This window comes from Ostrinia nubilalis, chromosome 8 (assembly GCF_963855985.1).
Source record: "Ostrinia nubilalis chromosome 8, ilOstNubi1.1, whole genome shotgun sequence".
Lineage (NCBI taxonomy): Eukaryota > Metazoa > Arthropoda > Insecta > Lepidoptera > Crambidae > Ostrinia > Ostrinia nubilalis.
The window spans coordinates 6,301,520-6,328,307 of NC_087095.1; the positions used below are offsets into that span (position 1 = coordinate 6,301,520).

At 36.9% G+C, this 26,788-nt stretch overlaps 1 protein-coding gene across 2 annotated transcripts in view; it reads left to right on the forward strand.

The window, feature by feature from the left end:
- Positions 1-11,312: 11,312 nt before the first annotated feature.
- LOC135073846 (leucine-rich melanocyte differentiation-associated protein-like) overlaps positions 11,313-26,788 on the forward strand; it is a 35,365-nt gene continuing 19,889 nt past the window's right edge. Inside the window, exons 1-2 of one of the 2 annotated variants that reach the window (XM_063968062.1) lie at positions 11,313-11,516; positions 21,181-21,266. In XM_063968062.1, the coding sequence (XP_063824132.1) occupies positions 11,466-11,516; positions 21,181-21,266 (137 nt within the window). In that variant the 5' untranslated portion in view covers positions 11,313-11,465. Of the gene's footprint in view, positions 11,517-14,027; positions 14,555-21,180; positions 21,267-26,788 lie in introns of those variants that run through there. The other variant, XM_063968061.1, reaches the window with a different exon arrangement.

Here is a 26,788-nt window from a genome sequence, read left to right on the forward strand (position 1 = left end):
ATTCGCAGTTATAACGATATTTTGGCGCGTGTCAGATAATTAAATCAAAATTACGGTGTAATAAACATAGATTTAGGACATTCCTCAGTAATGTGTCATAGACTTTTTGCTTGGTGTGAAGTCAATATCCAGTCGTCCAAATAATCAAGAAGACCTCCTATGTATCTATCTGGATGTTTAATGCCGAAGAAAGTAGAGTCAAACATCTCAAAATCTATTTAACTACTTATTGATCAAAGTAATTTACCTATTTTCCCACAAAGTAGGTATAGTCATTCTCACGGAATCGATTTAGATATGTATAAGATAAATTGTTTGGGATCCAGGGAAGAACCAGTTTTTATCCCGGTTAAGAGTTTCTGTGATAAACAGAAAACGGGCAAACGCTAGTCAATACAAAAAATCCTATAATACTGGGATACAAGTGTCGATTCTATTTTTGTCCTCTTTATGGTAAAACTGTACGTACGGTCATTAATGACTCACGTCCTAACTGAGAACCAGATGCGCAACTTTCCTCCATATGGTAGGTACTTATTTTCATACACGTGGGACATGAGCCTACTCAAGCCAAAACCTGTTCACGAGGTATCGCCGGGTATCGCCCCGGGTGCCAACCCATGCTACGCCGCCACTGCATCATCCATAATGCCTACAATAGATAAATTAATTAATTACTCTTTTTTATCAAGATTTTTATACACTTTTTCTGTAGTTTCATGAGCATGACTCCTGTTTTCCCCTGGCTCTAACCAGATTTCGGCTTCTGTAAGTAGTTTAAGCGTGAAAGGTAACAAACATCCTTGCAACCTGACAAACATACACATTTATATTTATTAGTACATAGAATAGGATAAGATACGATATGATTACTTATGTTCATTACAGACTAATAAATACTATTGGTATGATTGCGAAAATGTGACAATCATCATTACCAATTACCAATTAAGCGTGTGTAATCAAATACCAATAAATAAGGCCTAGTCCATAATATATTTTGAAAAGTGCCTAAATTAAATTAAAGTAACTACTTAGGTAGCTACTTTACAACGTACAGAGATGAGAGATGCCAGCACATCAAGCTAACGCTTTGGGTTCTTAAGAAATTGTAATTAGAGCGATTTTGCAGTAAAAATGTATAGGCTGATATTACTATCGACTAAATTAGGCCAATCACGCCCGTATTCACAAACGATGCTTGCTTAAATGAAGCAGAAAATCGAACGCACAGCGTTGAATAAAGCTTTATTGTGATTGGTTCGTGTGTCACCCTGTGCGTCCACGCGCACTGTGAGACCTCATAGTAATTTTTGTGAATACGGGCGTTAATATCTTCGCCGGCTGTTGAAAAGGGTCGATTGATTTCCTTATTGAGACCTGCGGCTCTCTGGTATAATCACCGCAGCTATCAATCAATCCAGCAATTTACTCTAAGTTATTCAATTACATTATTTGTGTAGATCCGAGTAATGTCGATATTGAAACGGTGGATTGTTCTCAGTCACTTCAGATAAGGTGTTTGTTTGCTTTCATACCTGTTGACTGTCGAGTACGATAATTATGATCATTTACATAATTTATAGATCTGCCGCGTGGCTCACGAAAAAATCAAAAAAATAACACTAATATTTTATAATGACAATGATAAAACGTTGTCATTATTTAGGAATGTACCTACTTACCTATTTGTCATGCGAATTCTAGTTAAGTGGGTATTTAAATGAAGTGATTTGAATTTAAAAATTTTGGTAAATAGACAAATAACATAAGTTCTCTATTATGTTAGTAGTAAGTAGTCTATGCTTAAAATAACTAAATAGTAAAAAATACTTTACTTACAATGTAACGCTGTTTTAACGATGCGTAAAAAGTCTGACTGAGAAGGCTAACACAGTTAATAAAATAGTAACAAATCCAACCTTCTAAAGACCTTCATTTTGTACACAATTTATTAAAAATATTTTTTGGCAAAACTCATTGTATTATTTTTAAAATCGTTCGGTAACAATTGACGATCGCGAAAAGTGTTTGTTTGTTCGCGGGTAAAAGTGTTTCGCGTACATCCCGTCAGGTGGCGCTACTGAAATGAAAATTCACTCGATTAACTTTTATCGATATTGATTTAATTAAATAATTCCTCTAATGTAATCTTTGTTAAACCAGTCATGAAATCTAACATTAAAAAATAAAAATAAATAGAGGCAAATATAAAAATACCTTTGAAACCTCTATTCTTACAAGAATTATCATTGCACAATGATTAATTAATAAAATTATTGTGAGTATTCTTCTCTTTGTAAGTTTATTTTATTTCTTTAGTTAGACTAACCACTTTTTAATTTTACAAAAAAGCTAAGTAAAAAGTCTCTATCCTGCCTGCCAGTTAATTATAATTAATCAAAATGTATAATCGATTAAATCGATGGGTGCCTGGAATAAAGCCGCAATCGACAAAACGCAATTTTACAGGAGAAGAGATTTAGTGAAATTTTTGAATAATAACTAAACTACGAGGCGTATCCAAATGGTTTGTATATCAAACGATGCGTTATTTTTTCTGGAGTAACATATAATGTGCATAAGGTTATAGTGCTTAGAATATACCTTAAAAAAGGTAGAAATACATATTGCCGCTTCATACTTTGAAAGTCGGTTCCGTAAGAGTCCATTGTGGTTTTATTCCGGTAAAAAGTGCAAAAGTAATCATACAGCAATAGTGCATTGCAGCGTTGTGCGCTGATCTGAAGGATGTATGGCGAATACAGTAATAGCGGTTTGCTTGAATTTAATGATCGACTTGGAAAATGTACTGGTGAATGCTGTGTACATTATATTATTATATTCATATGGTCCGTATCGAAATGAGTACAAAGTTGAATATCTAGAGTGTTTCGTTAATATCTTTATATAAAGTAGTGGAATTCATTAGTACATAATGATAATATTATAATATTACACGCTTTTGCCCGCGGCTTTTTCGTGGTTTAGAAGTTATCAATAATTTTGTAACTTTTTTTCAATTTCATGACCTAGTAGGCTTTAAAAAAACTTATCTTTATTTCGGGTTGACTTATCTCAGATTTCTTTATTTTGACAATATCGCTATTAATTGCAAATGTTTGAAAAAAATATTCACCTTCCTATCTTTGATGCAAGATTCAAAATTTTTGCTAGAAACATAAAAAAAAAATGCTTTTAGCAGAACATTCTCAAAATTTCAACTTAAATGTTTAAATAATAAAAAATGAGAACTTTCATAGGTCTAAAATAATTTAAAAAACTGCGCAGTTTTCTGGACATTCATAATAATACAAAAAAAACATGTACTTAATAGGCCACTATTTTTGTAATCGCTCCACTAAAGTGGTAAGTCGCTAAATGTTTTTGACTTTCTTAAAGTGAATTAATATGGGCAATCTTCTAAGTTTACATTACGTAGAACAGATTTAGAGACAATAACTGAACAGAACATGTTTTTATTCTCAGCAAGGAAGCTTTTGCCCTTTATCACACCTGGTGGAAACTGTGATCAGGCTCAAGGTAGAAGGAAACTTCAACTACAGAGAAACTATGGCTTCCTACCTCCAATGCCGAAACATATTGTTATTATAAATAAGCTTTAATGAACATAAACCAAATATCCCTCCTTCTTCTCTTCCTAAGTCCCCTTTATCTTCCTAAGTCTGTCGCCATAACAATAATGTTGACAGCATTACTGTGTTCCAGTCCAGCAGTTGTCAGGTAGGTACACAGCATTGCTTAATGTAAATCCAATCAACATATTTTTATTGCATAGAAGAACACCATGAAGTATTATTACTTAAGAAAGTTTAAAGAAATTGTACAAGTAGGTAATGTTTATTGTGACTTGGTACACATAGTTTGTTTCGGGGAACAAAGCCGCAATGGCCGTTACTTGTAGAAGTTTGAAATAAAACTTTTAACATTGAACATGCCACGATTATTCTGGTAAACAAATTTCCGGGAATAACGATTCAATATCCATAGTGCTTTTGGTAAATCAGCCAGTTTCAAAGATAAAATTCTGAAAAAAAATCACAAGGTGTATAGGGACCCCCAGATTACGAAAATCGCTTAATCGGAAAACTGCTGCTATGGCTATTGCGGCTTTATTCCAGGCACCCATCGAAATATTAATCAACATAATACAGGTTAATTTTGTTTAGGTGGTAAAAAAAAGTATTGTCGGACTTCTTGGCGGGAATCTGAAGCGTCATGTTAGCGGTTTTGTTTTATTTCCTCAAATTCGTGTTTGGGCGACTATTAATGTGTAATAATGGTGGGTTATAGCGTATAGGTGGTTAACCATTGAGTGTTCGTGAACGTGCATGAGTGTGGGCGAGTGAAGCAAAACAGTGCATCGTGATTCTTCGGGATCTCTCAAGTTGTCCATAAAAGGTCTCAGTAAAGCACCACAACTTTACTAAGACTCAAAGGGTGGGAAGGGGTATCATCTATCATCCTTCATTATAATCATTACTTGATCTCATTTTGTAACTCGTATCTTATAAATAAACTTGAAAACAGTGTTGTTCCTGACAAATTTAGGGTTGCCGTATTCTAATTCTAAAATTGCCCGATTTTTATGGAAAACTAAGAAAATTGCCGTATTGTACAAAATGTTTATTTGGAAGGTTTAAATTTAAAAAAATACAAGTGATGTATTATGTACTATGCGTATACTATTTTTATACTTACTTATTTTATTCTTCACTTTTTAAGGTTTTGAATAATATAGTCCTAGAACCTACCCGAATAAAAGTAAAGAATCTACCAAAATGAGGAACTAACGATTTTAGACATTAACCCTTATTCAAATAAAGGTAGATATATTACCACTTCGTTTACTTTTAAAAAAGGATCCTAATATTCGATATGGTAATACTTAAAGATATCGTGGTCACTTATTTATATTTTTAAATATATTTTTTTACTTATCTATGCCATTTTACAACTTTTCAACGTCATTTGGTTTTGCAGTTGAATTATTATTTTTAATATTTATTTTTAACATTGTGTAAAAGCTGCGCACGTGACATTGGCGGAACAGTGTGCCCCCAGTGGCGAAAAAACACAAGTCCATCGCCATCAATAAATGAAGAAGAAGAAGAAGAAGAACGTCATTTGTCACTGTCAGGTAATGTCAAAGTCAACCAAACGGTTTTGTTGTGAAAAATTTCAAGTTCTTAGCGCGCGTTTTTGGTATTTTTGAAACTTTGTCCAACGAAAATTCTGATAAGTGTTTTTTCGATTCAAATTCCTAAACTATAACATTTATTGTATAATCTCACTTATAGGCAGCGTCTGCAATTGATTTATTCATATAATTTAGACATTTTAAAGAAGTGGTAAATAGTTTACCACTGTCCGATCCCGTCATGACAAAAGTTTGATGATATATGAAAAAAACTGTTGTTTTTTGTATTTGCACAAATAAAACTAAATAAATATTTGGAGAAATTTTAAAGTTTTTTTTATATTAACGTTTTGACGTTACGTAATTAGTGAATTGTTAGTTTCAGACTCAAGGTAAGAATAATCATTGTAAGCATAATAACTAATATTAATAAATATATCGCACCCTTAATAATATAGGGGCACAACTCAAAATTTTTGGTTTTTTACTTTTTGTACTAGAGAGGCACATTTTCGTCAGTTCTACAAGATGGCTTTCACAGAAATCGAAAACAATGATCAGATAACAGAGTTCTACATTTTGTGCCCCTTCCATACTTTCGTCTATCTTCCCGCTAGAAGGGCTGAATCAGAGACATGCCGATATTTGTCGAATCCGGCCCCCGCGACTGTGGTCCAATTTGGAGTTGTGCCTTTGTGTGACAAACTTCAGTAAGTGTTAGTGAGCTAAGACTAATTAATTCCATATATTTCTAATAATATGTTACATTTTCATTTTTATTACATTGATAAAGTCCCGTTAATCATAGAAAATTATAAAATATAACTTTGACTTTAGTTAGGCGGACCATGGATGGGTGTTTGTAGTTAAATTTACAACTCTCCTATAAAAGTAATTTGCTTCTTGGTATTAATTTTCATACCTATTGGTTGATTAGGAGCCTATAGAATGTTTTATCGCGATGCTAAGAAATAAAGCGGTGGTTATGAAATACTTCCCGACAAATAAACTAATGATTAATAAATTAAGAGACATACCTACGTGTTAAGGCTATTAACGTTCGCTCGGGGCTCGGTTGGCTTTTTTCTTTGTTTATTTTATGAATAAACGCACTAGTCAGCCAAAAGGTGAATTACTTTAATATGATAGTGTTATAATTTTTAATTATATTATTCATTGATTTATTACGGTCACATAAAATGATGCTAATTAATCACTCAGATTCTGAGGACTGAGGATACATCGAATTTATTTTAAAATTATCTTTTCACGTATTAAGTTACTACAATTTTACTGATCAGCTATTAGACCTTGAAATTTTCAGTTTGTCTAAATTTAAGTTCTAAAGTGCTTTTTGTCTTAAAAAATATGAGTTCGTAATGAAATCTTGTGTTAACACCACTAACAGTTTTTATTAATATGTGGCAAATATTGTACACAAAAGCAAAGAAAAAAGATCACGGAGTTTGTGATAACAAACCAAGCATACTTTGGGATAAAAACTGTACAAAATAATAAATACTGGGTGTCCAATATCGTCGTAAACCTTGTGTACCTAGACTCTTTGCAATACTGAAGTCAAGCAGGACGTAAAGGGCTTCTATTTGGAAGGCCAAAGATATGTATTGAGCTTTCTAATCACTAAAATGATCAAAAGCAAAATGATGATGAGTACGGAAAAGTTAAAAGCAGCTATCTTCGATGGACTGCAAATCCGTGCTCTTATAAAAGACTGTATTTGTAAACCATATAACACAAATTGAATCTGAAGCATGGCTAAGGTGCTTTAGTAGTAAAATATTTTTTGGGGAATGTTAGAACACCAGAATGGATATTCGTGTGTTCAAAATTGGTTGCTAAAATCCTTCAAAAATTACACACGCCAATTTGAGTATTAAATTGTATTTTTTTACAATAGCCATTTGAACTGATTCCCACATAATGTGGGTGATTATAGTAAGGGACAAGGAGAACGGTTTCTTCCACCAGGACCAGTGGCGGATTAACGTATAAGCACTACAAGCACGTGCTTGGGGCCCCTGTTCTCCAGGGGCCCCAAGCACGTGCGCCAGCAGAGCACGCGCCAGCAGAGGATGGAGGCGTTTCATTTCATACCTACATTTTATCGAGATTTAGCCTATGTTACTTGTAAGTAATGTAGCTTTCAAATGGTGAAAGAATTTTTAAAAACGGTCCAGTAGTTTTTGAGCCTATTCATTACAACCAAACAAACAAAGTTTTCCTCTTTATAATATTATAGTGTAGATAAAGTAAAGTGCGTTTTCCCAAATATACAAGTGGCGCTTAAAGAAAGAAAGAAAGAAAAATTTATTACGATGAACATCACTTATACATGACAGAGAAAAAGACAGAAATGGCACATAAATATTACAAGGAAATAAAAAGTGAACTGAGCAGTGAGCAGTGCTATGACTGTCGCAACAGCGATGCCCATCGCAATGGGATTCCACTCAGCATATGCCGTGGCCCACGGTGGGGAAGGCCACGACGCTGGTTTTCAGTGGGCCCCATGCCGAGTGGAAGTCACGGACACTAACCTAAACTGCATATCAACAAGGCCGTTTAAATCCTACTAATATTATAAATGCGAAAGTTTGGATGTCATGATGTCTGGATGTTTGGATGTCTGGATGTCTGGATGTTTGTTACTCTTTCACGCAAAAACTACTAAACGGATTTTGTTGAAACTTTACAGTATTACTGTTTATAACCCAGATTAACGTATAGGCTATAATTTATGACGATCTGTGACATACTAAATTTCACGCGGGTGAAACCGCGGGCAAAAGCTAGTATAAATATATAACAATAATAATAATGTGCAAACATTTGTTGAATAAACATAATTATAGTAAATTAATCCTTCAAGGCCGCGAATCTAGACACAATAGATAATCAATTGTTATGATATTAATTAATGCCGTCTGGGACTCAAGCGGTTAAAGATGCTACATAGTAAAATAATCTTCTTTTCAGCCAAATGACGTCCACTGCTGGACAAAGGCCTCCCCCAAGGTTTTCCACAATGAACGGTCCTGCGCTGCCCGCATCCAGGCTCTTCCCGCGACCTTTACCAGATCGTCGGTCCACCTAGTAGGAGGCCTACCCACGCTACGTCTTCCAGCCCGTGGGCAAATACATTTATTTTATTTGCGAAATAAAATAATACCCGTATTAAAATAATAATAATTGTGTATACAGGGTGTCCCGTAATGCAACGTCAAGCCGGGACTGGGTGTTGAGGCAAGTTATGCTTTTTATCTGAAAAATATAAAAAACAATCTATGTGGCATTTTGTCAAAATAATAGGCATTTAAAAAAAAACAAGAAAATCTACTCCCGGTGACGGTCTTTTTACTCGTGTTGCCACAAATCTTCACTTTTTCCAAATTTTTTTTTTTGTTAAGTAACCCTGAATAATGCTTCTGTTTGGAATTTATTGTACCCTTAAGACTCCGCCTTTATCCGAAACTATCCGTAACTTTTGAATCAGTTTCGGTTACGGTTATGGATATTTTTTTATTTCGGATATCCGATAGTATCGGTTACGGTTACGGATATCCATAACATCCCTGCATGGTAAGATGGCCCTCTCCGTTCCGCTCATACCTTTTTTTATGTTTTTTTGATAACCAGCATAACTTGCCTCAACACCCAGTTCCGGCTTGACGTTGCATTACGGGACACCCTGTATGTGTATGTATACAGGGTGTTAGGTAAATGGGTATATGAGCCGACATTAGCCCATGTTAACATGGTCATATAAATGGTATAGTGAAGTCAGAAAATTTATATCTTCATTTTAATTATTTTAATTTTCATACAAATCGGATTTTACAAAATTTATTTTGTATGAAAATTTAAAAAAATTAAATGATGATATCAAATTTCTGACTTCACCATACCATTTATATGACCATGTTAACATGGGCTAGTGTCGGCTCATATACCCATTTACCTAACACCCTGTATATTTATAAATGTACATATTAAAATAAACATGCGATGTGAAAAAAGAAGAGAAACAAAAGAAGTGTGCTAGTGTAAGACTAATATCATTGTGGTTGCGTTCAGAATCTTTTTACAGCTTAATGATTACTAACTGCTTTGCTGAACGATCCTTCTCACAACTAAAAAGGTGAAAAAACCCGCAAAGAACAAAAATCCGTCCAGACAAGCTTAATTATAGCACTAGCTTTCCGCCCGCGGCTTCGCCCGCGTGGAATTTTGTCTGTCACAGAAAAACTTTATCGCGCGCGTCCCTGTTTCAAAAACCGGGATAAAAACTATCCTATGTTCTTTCCCGGGACTCAAACTATCTCTATGCCAAATTTCATCAAAATCGGTTGCGAGGTTTAAGCGGGAAAGCGTAACAGACAGACAGACAGACAGAGTTACTTTCGCATTTATAATATTAGTTGGGATAGTTGGGATGGGATTAATGTGTATTGAGGCAGACATACTTCGTCGGATAAATTTCGACGATGTAATCTCGGAGTTTGCTCTGATTAAGGCAAGGAAAATAATGTTTTAAGTTTTACATTTTACCTACTACACTTTCTATTTTGATGAACTTTCATTTTATACTTTATACCTTCCATTTCCATTTAAGCAATAGAGGGCCTACACAGGCTCTGTGCTTAAGGCCTCGGATACTCTTAATCCGCCACTGACCAGGACAGCAGGATAGTGGAAAAAAGATACCAAGGTACTGGCTGTTGGACTTTAATAAGTGATTATCCTGAACAAATTCATAACAGAAAATCTTACAGAAAAAGTTTTTGTAGGTTTTTTCTTTATTTGATGAAAAGCATATTTTTTATAGGGTAAGAGTCCCTATCTATCTAAGTAAAAATATTTTGAATGCATAAAATTAGTATTGTCATGTCGGTTTTCTCAGAGAAATAGCTAATAGTCTTTATTTTAATCTAATTCGACATATCTAATAATTTTCTAGTATTCAGCACCCTACTCTTATACTGAATTGGCTATAAGCTACTATACCGCACAATAACTGTCCCCAATGTTATTGGGCGTAAATCAATATAAAAATCGAATAATACACTTATTTTTAAATATTAGAGAGCAATATTAGGGAATATGCCATATAAAACAATTCAGCTTAAGGATTATATGGGCACAAGTACAAGTAATACCCAAAATCACAACAACAGAAATAGTAAAATAAAGGCCTAACTTTGAAATATTTTTTTAAACATTTTTTTTAAATACTCATAATCTATATTTTCAAAAATGTCTTATGTCAAATTATATAACAGATACCAGTGATGAAGTATGCTTAATTTAAAAGTTGTAGCTGATAAAATAAAGATTTTAGAGCCAATTATGTAAAAAACCGCGATCCGCCGATTGGTTTTTTGGCTTTTCCCAAAAAACTGAATTTTGGAGTTGTGCCCATTCATTATTAAGGGTGCGATATTTTTTATAAAAACAATAAAAAATTTTCATTCCCAAGATATTTAATAAAATAAAGGTAGAACCAAGAGGAAGTCACTAGTCAAGAACCAAAAACAAACCAAGACGGACAATGGTAACTATTTTACCTACCACCAACATTTAATAATTGGTAGCCATGAATGGATAATGGTAAATTATTTACCACCCAAAAAACTACCCCTTCCCCTATTTTTTTATTAATTTTGATCAAAAATATGAAATAAGTGACCCACAATTACCCAAAATCCACTTCAACTTTGTAAAAAAAATGCATACCAGCTCGCGTTTGAATAAGGGTTAATATTTCGGAGATAAGGTTGCATTTTTGGCGTTTCTTTTCGTCGCGCTTCTACTTCATCTTTAGTTTACAAGTTTTTGCGTTCCATTAGACGAAATATTTTTTTTTGTTTACTAAATTGATGAAAAAGTCATAAAACTCTACTTTACTCAATTGCCGTATATTTTGATACGGTAATCAAAGTGCTGCCGTATACCGTATTTATGGTGCCTAAGATGCCTGAATGCCGTATATTACGGCAATTGCCGTATCAAGAACAACACTGCTTGAAAATGGCAAAAATCAAGTCGACGTCGACGTGTATTGCCAACATCATCAAAAAAAGAAAGAAGAAAAGTATTGTCAAAATCGATTATGACAATAAATGTCAAAACAAACTTCAATCAAAACAGGATTCAGGAAGTTCTACAAATAGAAAGTGGAAAACTTCTATTCCCAAGCTTTTAATTATTAAAGCTTGTAAATCTTTAGTACAAACATCATTAATTAATAATTTCTTTACTAAACGGAACTTTTAAGTGAGTGAACATGGAAGAAACTCATGTCAACAACTTTGCCCTGAATTTTGAAAATTATCGAGTAAGTTACCTATGTAATTTATTATTGGTATTAATTACTAACATAATATAAGGTCATTCATGCTAACTAGTTCAAGAACTTGATAAACTTTGAGCAACATTGTATGCCAATAACACACAATTTGACGTCATTGAAGTAAATAAATTTGGAAGTAAATAAAAAAAATGCAACAAAAAGATGTTCATACAAATATGAATTCATACAATAAAAAATGTCGTTATTTGTATTCAGACTTTGTTGTTATTGCATGTCGTAGCTGCATAATGGAGGTGATGGAATTAAATTGCTGCTGTTATTCAAATATTAGAGTGAACTTTTAAAAATCATTCAGGCTAAGTTGCACCATCTTACTTTAACTTTCAAAGGTAAGAAATCTAACTCCATACAAAAAACACCGGTTAGTGTGTTAGTTACCGGTAAAGTAAGTTGGTGCAACTGAGCGTTAATATTCTATGATATAAATTGTAATGTGTCATGCAATTAATGTTTTAAATTTGATAATCTCATAAAATGATTGTTAAGTTTTTCATTATTTTTAAAAGATAAATGCTCCTAAAAGCTTATTATTTGGTCAAATACTACTTAACCACATAAAACTGCTTTTCAGCATGTGACAAATTGAACTGACAAAAGTTTTGTGGCCGGAAACTCTCTTATCCTGTACTTAACATAAATGTATTTACTGGCCCATGTACTGTTTAACCTTCAACTGGTGACGTGACGTCAAATTGACGTCGCACAGGAGAAAACGTTACATATTATTCAAACGGCTTGTTCCCCGCCCCTGCACCCCTCAGTAGCTGCTTCTTTCTTAGTTTGGCGTCCGCCGTGACTGAAATCGGATGTTGCACGCGCTTAATTAGTGAGATAGAGGGTATCAAACGTCAATTTGACGTCACGTCACCATTAGTGTCAGTGATTTATTTCATGATTTGTTTCATTTAGTGGTTAAAAATGAATCCAAATGACGAGGATTTCAAACGTGTTGTATTGAAATTATTAGAAGAAAATGTGAGTGACATCAGCGATACGGAAGATCGATTTTTACACGACACTCACTGCTTAGAATCGGATCACAATACTGCGAGTGAACTATGCGACATAGAAAATCAAGATCCAGCACTATAATATGTCCAACTAAGAAGATGAAAAGAACATCATACCTCTGCAAAAAGTGCAAGAAACCCGCATGTTTTGATTGCCTAAAAAAAATTTTGTGCTGTTTGTTACCATAATTAATCCTATTTTTTTTTGTATGGGACAAAATACTGAAAATGACTGATTCTTATTTTTTACTTATTGTTTTTTAAGAAGAAAGTAATTTTTGTTAAATTCCTTTGTTTTTTTTAAAATTCTATTATGATTGATCTCATGTCTACAAAAACAGACCAAAAATGACTGCCATGTTTCTAAGCGTTATTTAATTAAAATTTTCAATATTTATTGCGACCAGTGTGTTTTATTTCCGAAAACAAACTCATATTCTTATAAATAATGTAATTTATTACATTGCTTATGCTGTAAGTCTCCTGAATTTCGGCTTTTTAGTATTACGTCAAAATGACGTCACCTCACCAATACTGTGACCCATATTCACGTCACCAGTTGAAGGTTAAAATAAACTATTTGTGCGAGTGGCTACTGTTAATTTAAAAAGAGTTAATTATTTTTTGTTGATATGCCATATGAATAAACGTCATAAATTAAATACATTTCTCAAAAATTAATGTCTGGTAAAGAATTTATGTTTAAATTATGTTTTTCATGAAATATTTTAAACTTTTTTCCAATTATGCAACCTACTGATTGCAGTCATTAGTAACACTAAATTTAGTCTACAATTTAGTCTAATTATTTAGTAGTTTTAGGTATTTCATTTTATATCTCTGCTCACTAATAATTAAGGAACAAAAATGATTATAATCTATACTATCTATAAATATTATAAATGCGAAAGTAACTCTGTCTGTCTGTCTCTCTTTCACGCCTAAATCACTGAACCGATTTTGATGAAATTTGGCATAGAGATAGTTTGAGTCCCGAGAAAGGACAGGATAGTTTTTATCCCGGTTTTTGAAACAGAGACACGCGCGATAAAGTTTTTCTGTGACAGACAAAATTCCACGCGGGCGGAAAGCTAGTAGCAAATATATTTAAAAAACAAAAAAAAACTTACTTAAAATTAAGGCCTATTGGCATCTAGATCACAAGGATTTAAATCATTATTTATTCACATAATATTTATTTAAAACCTAAGGACTTTATATCATTCTAACACTAAAGTAACTTTGGAATGTATTAGGTAAATACTAATTTATAAATAGTTTATACCCAGAATTACAATCGGATTTAGCAGGAAATTCGATACATTTCAAACTTGCCAGACACAACTGTGGCAATTTAAACTGGAATGCCCTACTTGGTCTTCACCTTATTAAATTATGACAAATAGGATCATGATAGGTCTTACGTCTGCTTACTTTCTTTGCTTCAGTCTAGATTGGTGGAATGTGGGATCGAATCGAATTCGGCATCGGTATTCTTTGAATTGATTGGATTTATTAAACAATATAAAACGGAAAATGTGATCCCACTGTTGTATTTCCTCACTATTTTGTGCATCGAATCGCGCGCGAATTAAAAACTACGTTAATATGCAGTCCCCGCACAATAGTCGCAACTATTCCAGATGTTAACGTCTTAATATGCCATCTCCGGGCAATTTGTGCAGGATGATTTCCAGTCATTTGGGTACCGTGCTCAACATCGGTATTGTGATTCTGACGTTCTTCGAGTCGTATATGTTTCCGTTGGCCATTATCAAGTGGATGATTATTGTGACGAAGTACAGTGGTGTGCCTTTGCTGGAGAAATGTGCCAGTCTACAGCATAAGTCTGTGAGGACCCGTTATCAGTACAACTTGCAGCTCGTTACTTGTATGAGTAGAAGAGGCAATGACATGGTGCAGAATCGCGTCTCTAATGTCAGTGTCACCGTGGAGGAGGATAGTTCAGCTGATGGCCAAAAGAGGATGCAGGTATGTAGATAAGTGCATGTGGAGAACATGCGGAGTCCATGAAACACCTACTGTGCGAATGCGACGCGCTAGCTAGAACTAGGATGGGTCTCCTGGGGTCGGCTTATCCGGCACCAGAAGATTATAGGTCCCTCTCACCCAAGCACCTGATTCACTGTATGGATAGGATTTTTGCGGATGAGGGGGAATAAAGGTAAAGGGAAACACAAAAGATCCCAATGGGTCGACGAGCTCTACTCTCATGCGCGGCCCTAAATAAGATAAGATGTAGATAACACTTTTGAGTAGGTTAGAATATGTACTAGTTTAGTATCAGTCATATAAGGACCCCCTATCCGAAGGACTAATCCCTTCCACAGGCAGAAAAGGGCTCTAAGAAAATGCAGGTTCGTAATAAACACACCCAAATGGACCTTAGGGAGCAGTTTAGCTGTGACCCGGTGCTAAAGAAATGTAAGGACCCCTTATCAGAACAGCTTGCAGCTGAACACTTACACGGGGAGTGAATGTAAAGTCACGGATGGGATTATGCAGAAACGTGTCTTGAATGTTAACTTCACTTTGGAGATGGCACCTCTGACGGCCGTAAGTGGATGCAACGGGTTGAATGGCTAACGCATTTTCATATTTTGGAACTTTGCCATCCCTTTCACACTTAATAAGATACCAGATGGGTGACAGTGACAGAAAGACCCGTAATACGAAAAGCGTAACTGCGTGAGGTAGGTATGTAGCAACGTAAGGGCCTCAGACAGAGTCAGGGTGCGACCCCAAGGTTAATGTCTGTGACGTCATGGAACATGATCCGTCGTGCAAACATGTCTCGGGCACATTACCACTGTTTCTGTTTGGCTTTAAGCTCAAGTGGTTTACTATTTGTTGTTCTTGGGTGTACCTACTCATTATCAGTTAACAATTAAAGTTGAGTGCCTGAGTACTGAACCACTTTATCATTTAACGCGTTTATATTATAACAAAGATTGCTAAGAGTAAGAACCCTTTGTTTTACTAGTAGGTAATATATTATTTTGTCTTATAAACAATTTCAGGATATTTACCACATATTTATAATACGAGTCCTTACCGAAGCTATATTTTAACATTTTTATTATGACGTATCTGGTAGCGTGATAAATGTACAATGGCGTAATAAAATGACCGCTGTAAAAAACGATACACAAGAAGAATACGCCATAAAAAAGATATAGACCTCTGACAAGGTTGTAAACGTGGGCGATAGCATTACCTAAGAAAAAAGACATTATTGTTGTTTATGTATGTTATTAAATCTATGAAAACAATACTTATATTGTGTTAATATATCTTTAGAGCATACTAACACATTGGGGGATACTTACTCTAGATTGAAACATAATTTTATTAAAGCTGAAAGTTGGTTGCTATTTTTACAAAATCATTTTTTTATTAAATAATAGGTCCATATATTTTTTGTTTTATTTATTTATTTATTATAAAGCCAAATGCTATGTGGGATACATTTAGCACGTACTGAAAAAATCGTTCCATAATTTACTAATGCTTCATACGTCAAGCTCAAGCTGTAAATCCTGGCTACACAGGAATTGCAGCGGTGGGAATAGTCCCTTAATGCTTAATAAAAAAAAACCCTATGGTACTGGTAACTCTATCTGACTCTTACTGTAAATAGATATTATGTGCTTCTTATCGATTTCCTGAATCTCCCATAAACATAATCTTAATGGCGATCCGGAGGTCATTTTATTTATACCTCCGTCATAAAGAGTATCTAATACAGCTTTAGTTTGCCGAGCCGAGTGGCCGAGATTCCGCAAATGTTTATTTCCAGATATAGGTGTTCTTATCATTCAAGGTTACTTTATGTGGCGTGTGTGGGTTGGTTGGCTAATAGTTTCTTTTAGGAATGTAATATATTTATTTATCCCTAATAATTCTCTTTGGTGTGTGGGCACAAGTCTCTACCTACATGGTGCTCGATCCCTGTATAACACCCCGGTGTTAGGTTGACATTTCATAGACCTGGAACATAGAGAATCTATGAACTCTATAAATCTCCTGAACTTCCCTCCTAGTTAGTTGTAACTTTGGAGCTTTACTTTTATCGTACCTACATTGAGCTATCGCGATCGTACCTATATCAATAAAATTTCGAAATTAGAATACAAAAACGATTGGATGTTATGTTATACTAATTAAAATCCTTTGTCTATTGGGTAGGACCCACAGGACCCACGAATTAGAAATGAGCTAGTAAATATTACTAAAACGATCTAAGAAGCTTCCACGAAAAATTTAATGTCCAATTAAAAAATTTTAGCTTAGAAGTTTTTAAGATCTACTTTGGTACTTATTACTTTTTTAAATTAAAAAGTCGTTGAGTTTTGAATTCATTAATGCTGTCCGTTACGTTGCTGAAATACCGCGGTTGTATTTAAAAACTAAACTAATAAAGTTCACCGCTGGAAAAAAAGGTTGTTAATCACTGCAGTGGAATCTGGAGTTGGTTGAACTCATAGTTAAAATGTTTCAGCATTCAGGTGACGTCATCATACCAAGGTCCATTAGATTTGGCTTATCCTCTGAAAGTTCTCAAAGTGGTATTTACTGACGTTCGTGTACATGCATTACATTTAGAAGTTCGATAACGTCAACCACGACGGTTTGGAAACTTTGAGTGTTAGTTTAGATAGCATTTTGCATAATAAAAGTAGCTTTCTAGAGAAATACTGTAACATGTCCCTCGGGAATTGTGTATTCCTAGAATAAAATGAGGTATTTGAGAAAATGAGAACTATGTTTTCTTTTCGCACAATTTATTTCAGTCCCAACGGGCTCCTAGTATGGCAGTTATGGCAAGGTTTGAAATAGATACAACCTGATTGTAAAATAATATGATTTTGTTCAATTGAGCCATTATGTATGTGGTGGCCCATAAAGTCTGAATTGTCAGTCTTGGGGTCATGGCCCTCAGCTGTTACAGTTTCAGGGATGACGTCTTAATAGTATTAGTATCGATTTAACCGTACCTCACTAGAGCTAGGTTGCGTATTACAGAACGAATCTCAAACCCAAAGAGGATTCAATCTCCGTCATATAAGAGAGACTTTATGACTGATATTGGATCGAGTGCGAACCGGAGGACGTTTCGCAGACAAAGCCCTAGAAAAGTACACTGCTGCACTTTTTTCAGGATTTACCTCGATACGCCACTTCCTGAACCATTCGCCTAATTGTGTGACTGCGCGTTGGAGCGCCAAGATGATGTAATTCCGATTACGTCCGGACTTGTAGAGTGCGGTGTCGTCCGCAAAGAGGGCTAAATCCGTATGCGGATATTTGGGGATGTCATTGACGTACAATGAAAAGAGGATGGGCGAGAGCACGGAGCCCTGGGGGACTCCGGCTCTTATGGGGCGGGGGGAGGAGAGGGAGCCATCTACTCGGTAACGAAAGGTGCGATTCGATAAAAAGTCACGTAAGATGTGCACGAGACTGTCCGGCACACCGAGTTCGTAAAGCTTGTAAATCAAGCCATTGTGCCAGACTTTATCGAATGCCTTCGCTACGTCGAAGAATAGCACTCCTGTCCCTACGGGTGGCTTAGCAGTGAGGCCGCTAAGTATGTGCTCCGTTAAGCGGTGCACCTGTTGTACGCAGGAATGTGAGGCGCGGAAGCCAAACTGTTCGTTTATTAAGAGATTATTAGAAAAAACATAATCTCTTAATCGAGAAACAATTATACGTTCGTATAACTTACCCATGGTCTTTAAGAGACTGATGGGTCTATAGCTTGTGGGGTCAGCCAGTTTCTTACCGGGCTTCGGGATGCCAATGACTTCTGCCTCTTTCCACGCGTCGGGAAAGATGCAGTGAGACATGGCCGCGTTGAAAATAGCAACTAAGAGGTATACTAGGGGGGCGGGCAGGGCGCGTAAGACTCTATTAGAGATACGGTCCGGGCCGGGGGCTTTGTTGGGACGGAAACCTTTGATTATCGTTCGCACCTCGTCGACGTTGGTCGGGTCTAGGGTTGTGGTCGGAGGGAGGGCGGCTCTACGTTCGACTTCACTGTCCACCATGCGGAGGTGGGCAGAGTCTACTGGGAGGGTACTGGGGGAGCACTGTGCTTCTAGACTGTCGGCTAGACATTCGGCTTTGGCGTCGTCGTCAAACGCAAGCGTTTGATCGGGACGTAAAAGCGGTGGCGTGGACGCTACGGTGTCGGACTTAAAGGCTCTCGTCAACTTCCAATAGGCTTGGTGAGATGGCGAGATTTCTTTAAGTAGGTCATCCCACTGATTGTTACGGAGTTCCGCGATACGAGCCTTGACAGCGCGCTGTAAGGAACGTAGGCGGGCTCTGTTTTCCTCGGTTGGATAAGCGTCGTAATTGCGAGTGGCTGCGTTCTTTGCCCTCAATAGCTCTCGCGCGTCGTCCGGCAACCTGAGACGGTGGTTAGCCATCGCAGGCACTTGCCTAGACGAGTCGCCGATGGCGACCGAGATGTGACTAGTGAGCGCATCGATCGCGTTAATAGTTTCGTGAGGCGAAACTATATCGTCGGGGATTGAGGACAGTTGTGGGCTCTGACAGTTCCCAAGTTTTACCTTGAGTTTGTCCCAGTCCACAACTGTCTTCATAGTGGGTGTAGACTCAGGAGAGCCTAGTTGGAGTACGACCGGGCGATGGTCAGAAGTGAGCGCGTGCATGGTTTCTATAGAGTGTAGGCGGAGGCCTATATTCTTTAAAATTGCCATGTCAAGAATGTCGGGCCGATGCTCGACATTGTAAGGATAGTGAGTGGGCGTCATAGGGACTAAGATATCAAAAATGAGTTCCTCAGAGAGTTCGCTTAGCATCATGCCGTTGGCAGTGGATGTTACGCAACCCCAATGAGTGTGTTTGCTATTAAAGTCGCCGCCAAGAATGACTGCACTATTCATAGCAAACAGGGCCTCAAAGTCGCTCCTTAAGGGAGTCTTGTTCGGGGAGAGGTAAACCGAGCCAATGAGGATGGGCTCGTGTCCAGTCATGGCTAGCCGACAAAGGGAGACTTCTAGGTTAGAGAGAGAAGGGGGATCGACTAAAGCACAGTGCAGAGAACGCTTATAGTAAATAAGCGTGCCGCCGCCACGTGTGGGCCTATCGTGTCTAATGATATTGTAGTTCGCTATCCTAGGATTGCGAATAGAGGGTGTTAGGAGGGTCTCTTGAACCAGAAAGATGTCGACCTGGTGGTCGGTAAGGAACTGAGTAACCTCGTCCTTCTGCTGTCTAAGACCGTTAGCGTTGAAAAAAGCTCGTCCTAATGTCCCCACCCATATCACCCTATTTGACCAAACTATTCCTTGGAAAAGTGAGGCCAAATACTTAGGTGTCACCCTTGACCAGAGATTAACGTTCGCTCCGCACCTCAGACGCGTCTTGAGCCGTGCAAACCACTACATCCACCGACTCTACCACCTAGTTGGAAGGAAAAGTAAATTGTCACTTAGAAATAAGTTGACAATTTACAAAACCTGCATCCGTCCAGTGTTGACTTACGCCAGTCCGGTGTTTGCTCACACTTCCTGCACAGACCTTAAGAAATTCCAGACCCTCCAAAACAAATTCTTACGCCGAGCCGCGGATGCCCCGTGGTTCGTGCGTAATACGAATCTCCATAGAGATTTCGAGATCCCATCGATTGATCACTTTATGAAAGAAGCCTCTCGCCGCTACTTTGATAAAGCGATCAACCACAAGAACCCTCTTATCGTTAGCGCCGCCACTTATACACCCCAGAAAGATGTCGCTGCCCAATACCGACGACCTAGGCATGTCCTAGACGACCCGGACGATCCTATTACCGAATTTCTGAACACAGACATCACTGCCTTAAGCACGCCAACTACTCCACAACACAGTAGCTCGTTACACCGTACTCGCCGGCGAGTACGAGGCCCTGCTTTCCATTTCGGACGGTACAGACATGTACCGGGCCGGTTCTCCCCTATCCGTCCCCCGGACACGGCCTGAGCCGAGGTCCGAGCCTACCGTGGCGCCCTCAGGCCGCGTCCGTAGTCCCCTCGATCGGGCCCACTAGAGTGAGCCCGCCGTAGGCTGGACTTTGGTCCAACACCGCGGTGGGCAACCCTCTAGTTGGGTTCGCCACTGATCGGGCGCCTTATGCGCTCGATACGGCCCGATCGCGAACGTCGGTCTGCGACCGACGCGGACTAGCCTGGGCTTCGCTTCGCGAAGCCCACACTCGGCCTCGTCGGCGCGCGCACCGACGATCGCCAAACGGCTAGAGTACCTTCTGTACTCGCCACTCTGCCCGGTGAAGCTGGAAAAGCTCCTCAAGCTACCAGCGCGCGTCCCTTCAAAAAAAAAAAAAAAAAAAAAAAAAAAAAATATTGGATCGAGTTGAGAGCGACACTCAAAGTGGCCAAAAAGTTGACAACACAATATAATCTTAATCCAATTGTAACAAAGACGTGTTACTAACTTATTGGCTACTTTAGGTGTCGCCAACTATTTGACGTTGACTGTAATGTGGACCTAAAACGCATTTCGAATTTTCGAGTGATCCGATTATTTCGCAATTTCGTAGTCATAATTAAACCGTTTCTCTCTTGTTTTAGTTGAGCTATTGCGGCCAAGATTGTAAGAGGATACCACCGGCGTTGCAGAAGATGTATGGCGCTAAAGTTAAATACCTGGACTTGAGGTAGTTATTATTATGTTTTCTATCGTAACAAAGTAAATGACTAACACCCGTATTCACAAACGATGCTTGCTTAAGTGAATCAGAAAATCGAACGCACAGTGTTGAATAGAGGTCTGTGATTGGTTCGTGTGTCACCCTGTCCGTACACGCGCACACTGTGAGACCTCATACTCATAGTAATGTTTGTGAATACGGGCGGGCGTAAGTGTATCTTCACGCCTAATCGTTGAACCCAGGAGAATTTTTGTATAGAGATACATTTGACCTGGAAGGAGGATAGATCCTACATTTTAGCTTTCCTGTTAACTTGAGGTAATTTTTAAGATTACCATTACCAATGTTTTTGTTGAATATTTTATCAAACTCCAAACCCATGTAAGTCACGAATCAAATCAGAATAATTTCATTCGCTCTTTTGTGTAAATTTTATTTGTTATTTATCGTTTAGGCATTCTCTCGCGTACTTGTCAACGAAAGACTTATTACGCATTCTTCAGAAATTGTAAAAGAAATCGAGACAATCGTAATACTTCTCAGGATTTATCAGTGTATTTGTTTTACAGTGAAACTCCGTTGTTTACATTTATATGATTGTCTTTTATAAAAGGAAAAATATTGAAAGTCATTGACAGTAGGCCAAAAAATTACCATGAGAAATATTCTCTCAGTAGCTTTCGAAAATACATTGCTAGAGATTATTTAACAAGCCGAACTGTCCGATCCGCGCAGTGGTGGATTCATTTCCATGATAAGCCATACAAAGAAAGATCACGTTGTAGCTGTTTCTAGTTAGTTAAGATATTTCAGTTTTCAATGAACTTGACAAGAACTAAATATTAGGGTTATTCGTAGTAATCGTAGTTTACGACAGATTTAGCCAGGTCAGATGCCCTTGGTGGCTCTATTATAGTCGAATAACAGGGCTGCAAGTTACAACCACTTGTTACAAACCAAACAACAGAAGCATTTACTATGGTTGATAATGTTTTCTGGACCCTGTTAGCTGTGTGGTTAAAGTTATCAAGATAATTCAATAAACATGCAAATTGGGGTTAATAAATGATGCTTTGTTATGATAATATGATAAATTGCATAATATCCTTTAATATACTTCGAAGCTATTATTTACATGCTACCTTCATAGTTCAAAATCCGCGTGTCACGATGACCCACTGCGTCATCTTCCGCATAATTATTTTCTCATCATGAAGGGCGGGTAAACTATTATTATAATAATCACGTAACCGGTTTAGTGTACCTCCAACCCCGTCAGATTTGTGTTAATTACCAAACTCGTTTTGACTTGTGAATTCAAATATTCAAATTGTGTCATTACAAACATTGTTTCCAAGTAATTAAACAGGCGCTTTTCTTGTCTCTTGAACTGTACACAATCTTTATAATTGTTGGACGCGAGTTGAAACGTTAATTAATTTGGGTAGGTTTTTGCTTTGTTGGTGATATAGTGGGCGGAAAAATACGGGGAGCTTATTCCATATCGCCTCAGTGGTACACGTGATTAGACTCGATTCGAAAGTTCTGAAATCGATGGTAGAACACACGAATCACTGTGTATTAGATACTGAAGATGAGATATAACGTGACTATTCCCACCTCTCCTTCCCACCGCTGCAACTTTTGTGTAGCCAGGATCTACAACTTGACCGCCAATAAAAACCCAACCAGAAATGAGACATATAAATACCAGTTAGGTCATGAGTCTAGACATCGTTTGGAACTTCGGTTCAACTATTGGAAGTCCAATTCTGCACATAGGACTCCTCCAATAAAATTTTAATTGCAAGATTTTAGTGTCAGAAAGCAAATAAAGTATAAAGGTGTATAAAGGGTCATGGAGTCTAAGATCATGTTTGAGACCTCAGTTGTACACCAAATAGATCCCATTGCCTGTAGATAGTTCAACTTACGTTCTTGATGAAATCGGGCGAAGGTATATTATAAACAACCCAAAACAAATTATCCGAACTAAGACATACCCTTAAAGTAGCTTCCCATGGAACTCATAAAAAGTAAATGACGAGAAAAAGATTGCCTTCTTATTTTTTCGCCGTCAGTGCCTCGAGAATCGAAACAAATTTAGTAGTCCTAAGAGAAATGCCCCAGAGTTCGGACATAGTCGTTTTATCGACAAACGCCTTTTGGTTGATGTATGACGTAACTATATAATATAATATGTATGACTGGTTATAATTTTACTTCGAGATTACATAAAATATATTTTTATAAAGATGCCATTTTAATAGGCTAGGTTCTGCCTGAAAAATATAGGCAATATTTTACAAATCGCAAGCTCCTAGATGTATTACAAACTTCATGGAGCTCCTCTACATAATATACGGAATTGATACAATTCAAGATGATATCGAAAGAAAACAATTCGTTAGTTGGTTTTCAATCACGTTCTTGTATCATATTTTAGGTTATGTTCACATAAACGCAGAGCAGCGTTGTGTTCAAAGAACATTATCTTACATCTTTTTTTTTTCATTCTTCTTACCTCAAGTCGCACAAAATATCGTGTGAAAAGTTACAGAAAACTTTATTTATTAAAAAAAACATTATATGAATTTTGAACAAACATTTTTGCTTTTGACTTTAATACCCCTTTGATCATCTTTTGCGCCTGTGATTGTGCTCAATTCTTGAGTTCAACCAATTAGATGATTCTTAGACTTTGAATCGAGTTTTGAGCATAATTTCAAATTTTAATTTGTTTCAAAATACCTACCTATCCGCCGAAGCCCTGCTGCAAAGACGCTCTAAGAAAATGTAATTAAGTAGATTCAAATGTTCTGATTGTTACGTCATGTCTGGTGTCTGCGAATTAATTCAATTGAGTAATAATACTGAATGTCTTTCCACGAATAAGAATGTAACTGTGATTTCTTTGTGGACTTTGAACTTGAAAGGATTGGGGAAATTATGAAGTGTTTAGAGAGACCACAAACCGGCAGATGTTATTGTACCTACTTACCGCCTTTTGCTTTTATTCCTTGCTTTGGTCAAATTTTGGTTGGATTTTTCTGATTAATAATATAATACAATTAAACATTTAGCTAGCTAAAGGATCCGGAGGCGGTTCGGTGGTTTATGCGAAATTGGCTCACCGCACAAAAATTCAATTGAATTTTCTGTTTCAGTTGTTGAATTACAATTATTGTTTTCCCTGTTCTCGAGATGAATGATTAAGCGGAAATGCAAATAAATTGTACTCTTGTACAGATAAATGTCTATTCGCAGAAATACTCTTCAAGGCATGTGTACAAATAATTAATTTTTGATTTAATAATCAAAAGAAACAGACCAATAAAGAAAATTCCTAAACAAGAAAGGAGGTACCACAATAAGCGCAGTCTACCATGGCACGTATCGGTTTTATTGTTACCATGTATCTCTAAATTCCAGCATTGTCCTAAATTCCTTTCTTATTATGTTCCACTTGATTCTAGGTTACCTGTATTTGCACTTTTGCGGCAATATCGCTAATTAATGTTAATAATGTTCTGGGCAATCTTGCCGCAAAACAATATTGCGAAGCTGCCCGTTTCGTTAGCCTATAACTGGATTAAATTTTAAGTCGGTATTAGCATATCCTCGCCGATCCGACGCGCGTGGGATTCGGTTTGTCCCAAAAATACTTTATCGCCCTTATGCCGCTCGGGAGTTGTGCATATTAAAATAAAAAGTCAGATAAGAACCTTTGCGGTGTAACTGAAATGGCAAGTCGGAAATCTGGACACGTATAGCGAAGTCGGAGATGAAGTCGAAACGTCAAGTTAAATAAATGGTTCGAAGAATCCACACATAAAGACAGGGGTGAATGGTCGCGATAAAAACCAGGGAATAGGGATACGGGATGTAGGTACTCGAGTGTTTCGTGCATTCATCTCCGCATGAGATTACTTACAAATATTCCTTTTATCTATCGTAAAAAAGTCTTATAGACTTCAATTTTATTGATAAAACGATTTATCCGAATTTTATTTCTGTAACAACAATAGAGTATGATTTTGTCAAAATCAAAATAAAATAAATGCTTTGAAAATGTTTTGTAAACATAATAATATAGTTGACATTGATAGTATTGCTCGCTATATTTTTTGTGTGTGATTTTGTGATGTCCCATGATAATAAAAGTTTATTTTTTCTTTCAAAAACACCCTAAAGTTACACAAAGATGACGAAAACACAGTGTGAATAGAATTTATTTTCCACTGCTCACGCGTGTCCGTAGAGAATAAAATCATAAAAATAATTCCTTTTAAAAGTAAGTTTCCCTCACAAATTCTGAGAAATCTTGATTTTTGGATAGGCACCCAAAGGAATGGAACCAAACGTGACACCTGCTCAAGTTTACATAAGTATGAAAAAATAATATTATGAATTTGGCGTTTACCTCGTAGAAGAAACAAATGCAAAGTATTAAAAGTAATGACAAAGCTTTACGCACTTTGTCTCTATCCAAAATAAACGCACACGGTCGATCAACTGGTATTATTAAAGAGATAAAGTTTAGTGTAAGAATTCGATAAGCGATAATAAATAATAATAATAAAAATTGTTTATTTTATCAGACACTCATTCTAGTACATTAAAAAAAATTTTGGAAGATAACAATTAGCGATAGAAAGAACGAAGCATACTTTTCGGGTTGATAAGTGTGCCCTTAAACAAACCTTAAAGCAACATTCTTCCCTACGGTCATAGCCTACTTTATATCCCGACGTGCGAGTTCCTGAGGGACGCCTGATAGTATTTTTCTGACAAACGGAAATCAACGCGGGGGAGGCCCGGGCAACGACCTTTAAACTTATGTATGCCTAAGTATGTCTTTGCCTGCATAGATTTTGGATTTAGCTCACAATTTCATGGGTTTATTAAATCATTCAAAAAGTTTTATTCTTAGTGATAAATAACAAAGGAAGGATACATTTTACTCGCCTACTGATATTGAAGCTAGATTTCGAAACCATTTTTGTTACTAGAAGTGTTAAGGCCTATTCACACATATCAGTGAAGTCACAGTTCAGGCTCAGCAGTACCGGCACAGTGCGAAATATTATTTCATATAGTTTCTATGAACGCATCCCCACTTGTCAGTGTCAGTGACGACACAGTGTCAGTGCCGACACCGGCAATCACGGACGTATTCGTTGACGACGATATTTTTTGTCGGATCACGGACGCCGCCGCGGCATCAAAAAGAAAATAACTTACTTCATAGTTTCTGAACAAGAATATTGAAACAGCTCTCTGACATTTTAAAATATTCAAAATATTTCACTGACGCATCACTGTAGCACTGATACTGAACTGAGCGGACACTGTGACGGAACTGTGGCTTCACTGATATGTGTGAATCGAGCTTTATGCAGATTACTTTCCGAACACGAAATTGTAGATGTAGAGTATTTTTTCCCTCGAAATTACAGACACGAATATTGTTTTACGTCCGTTGAATCAGAGTGACTTACCTACATTGTTTTTCAGATAAGGTACCT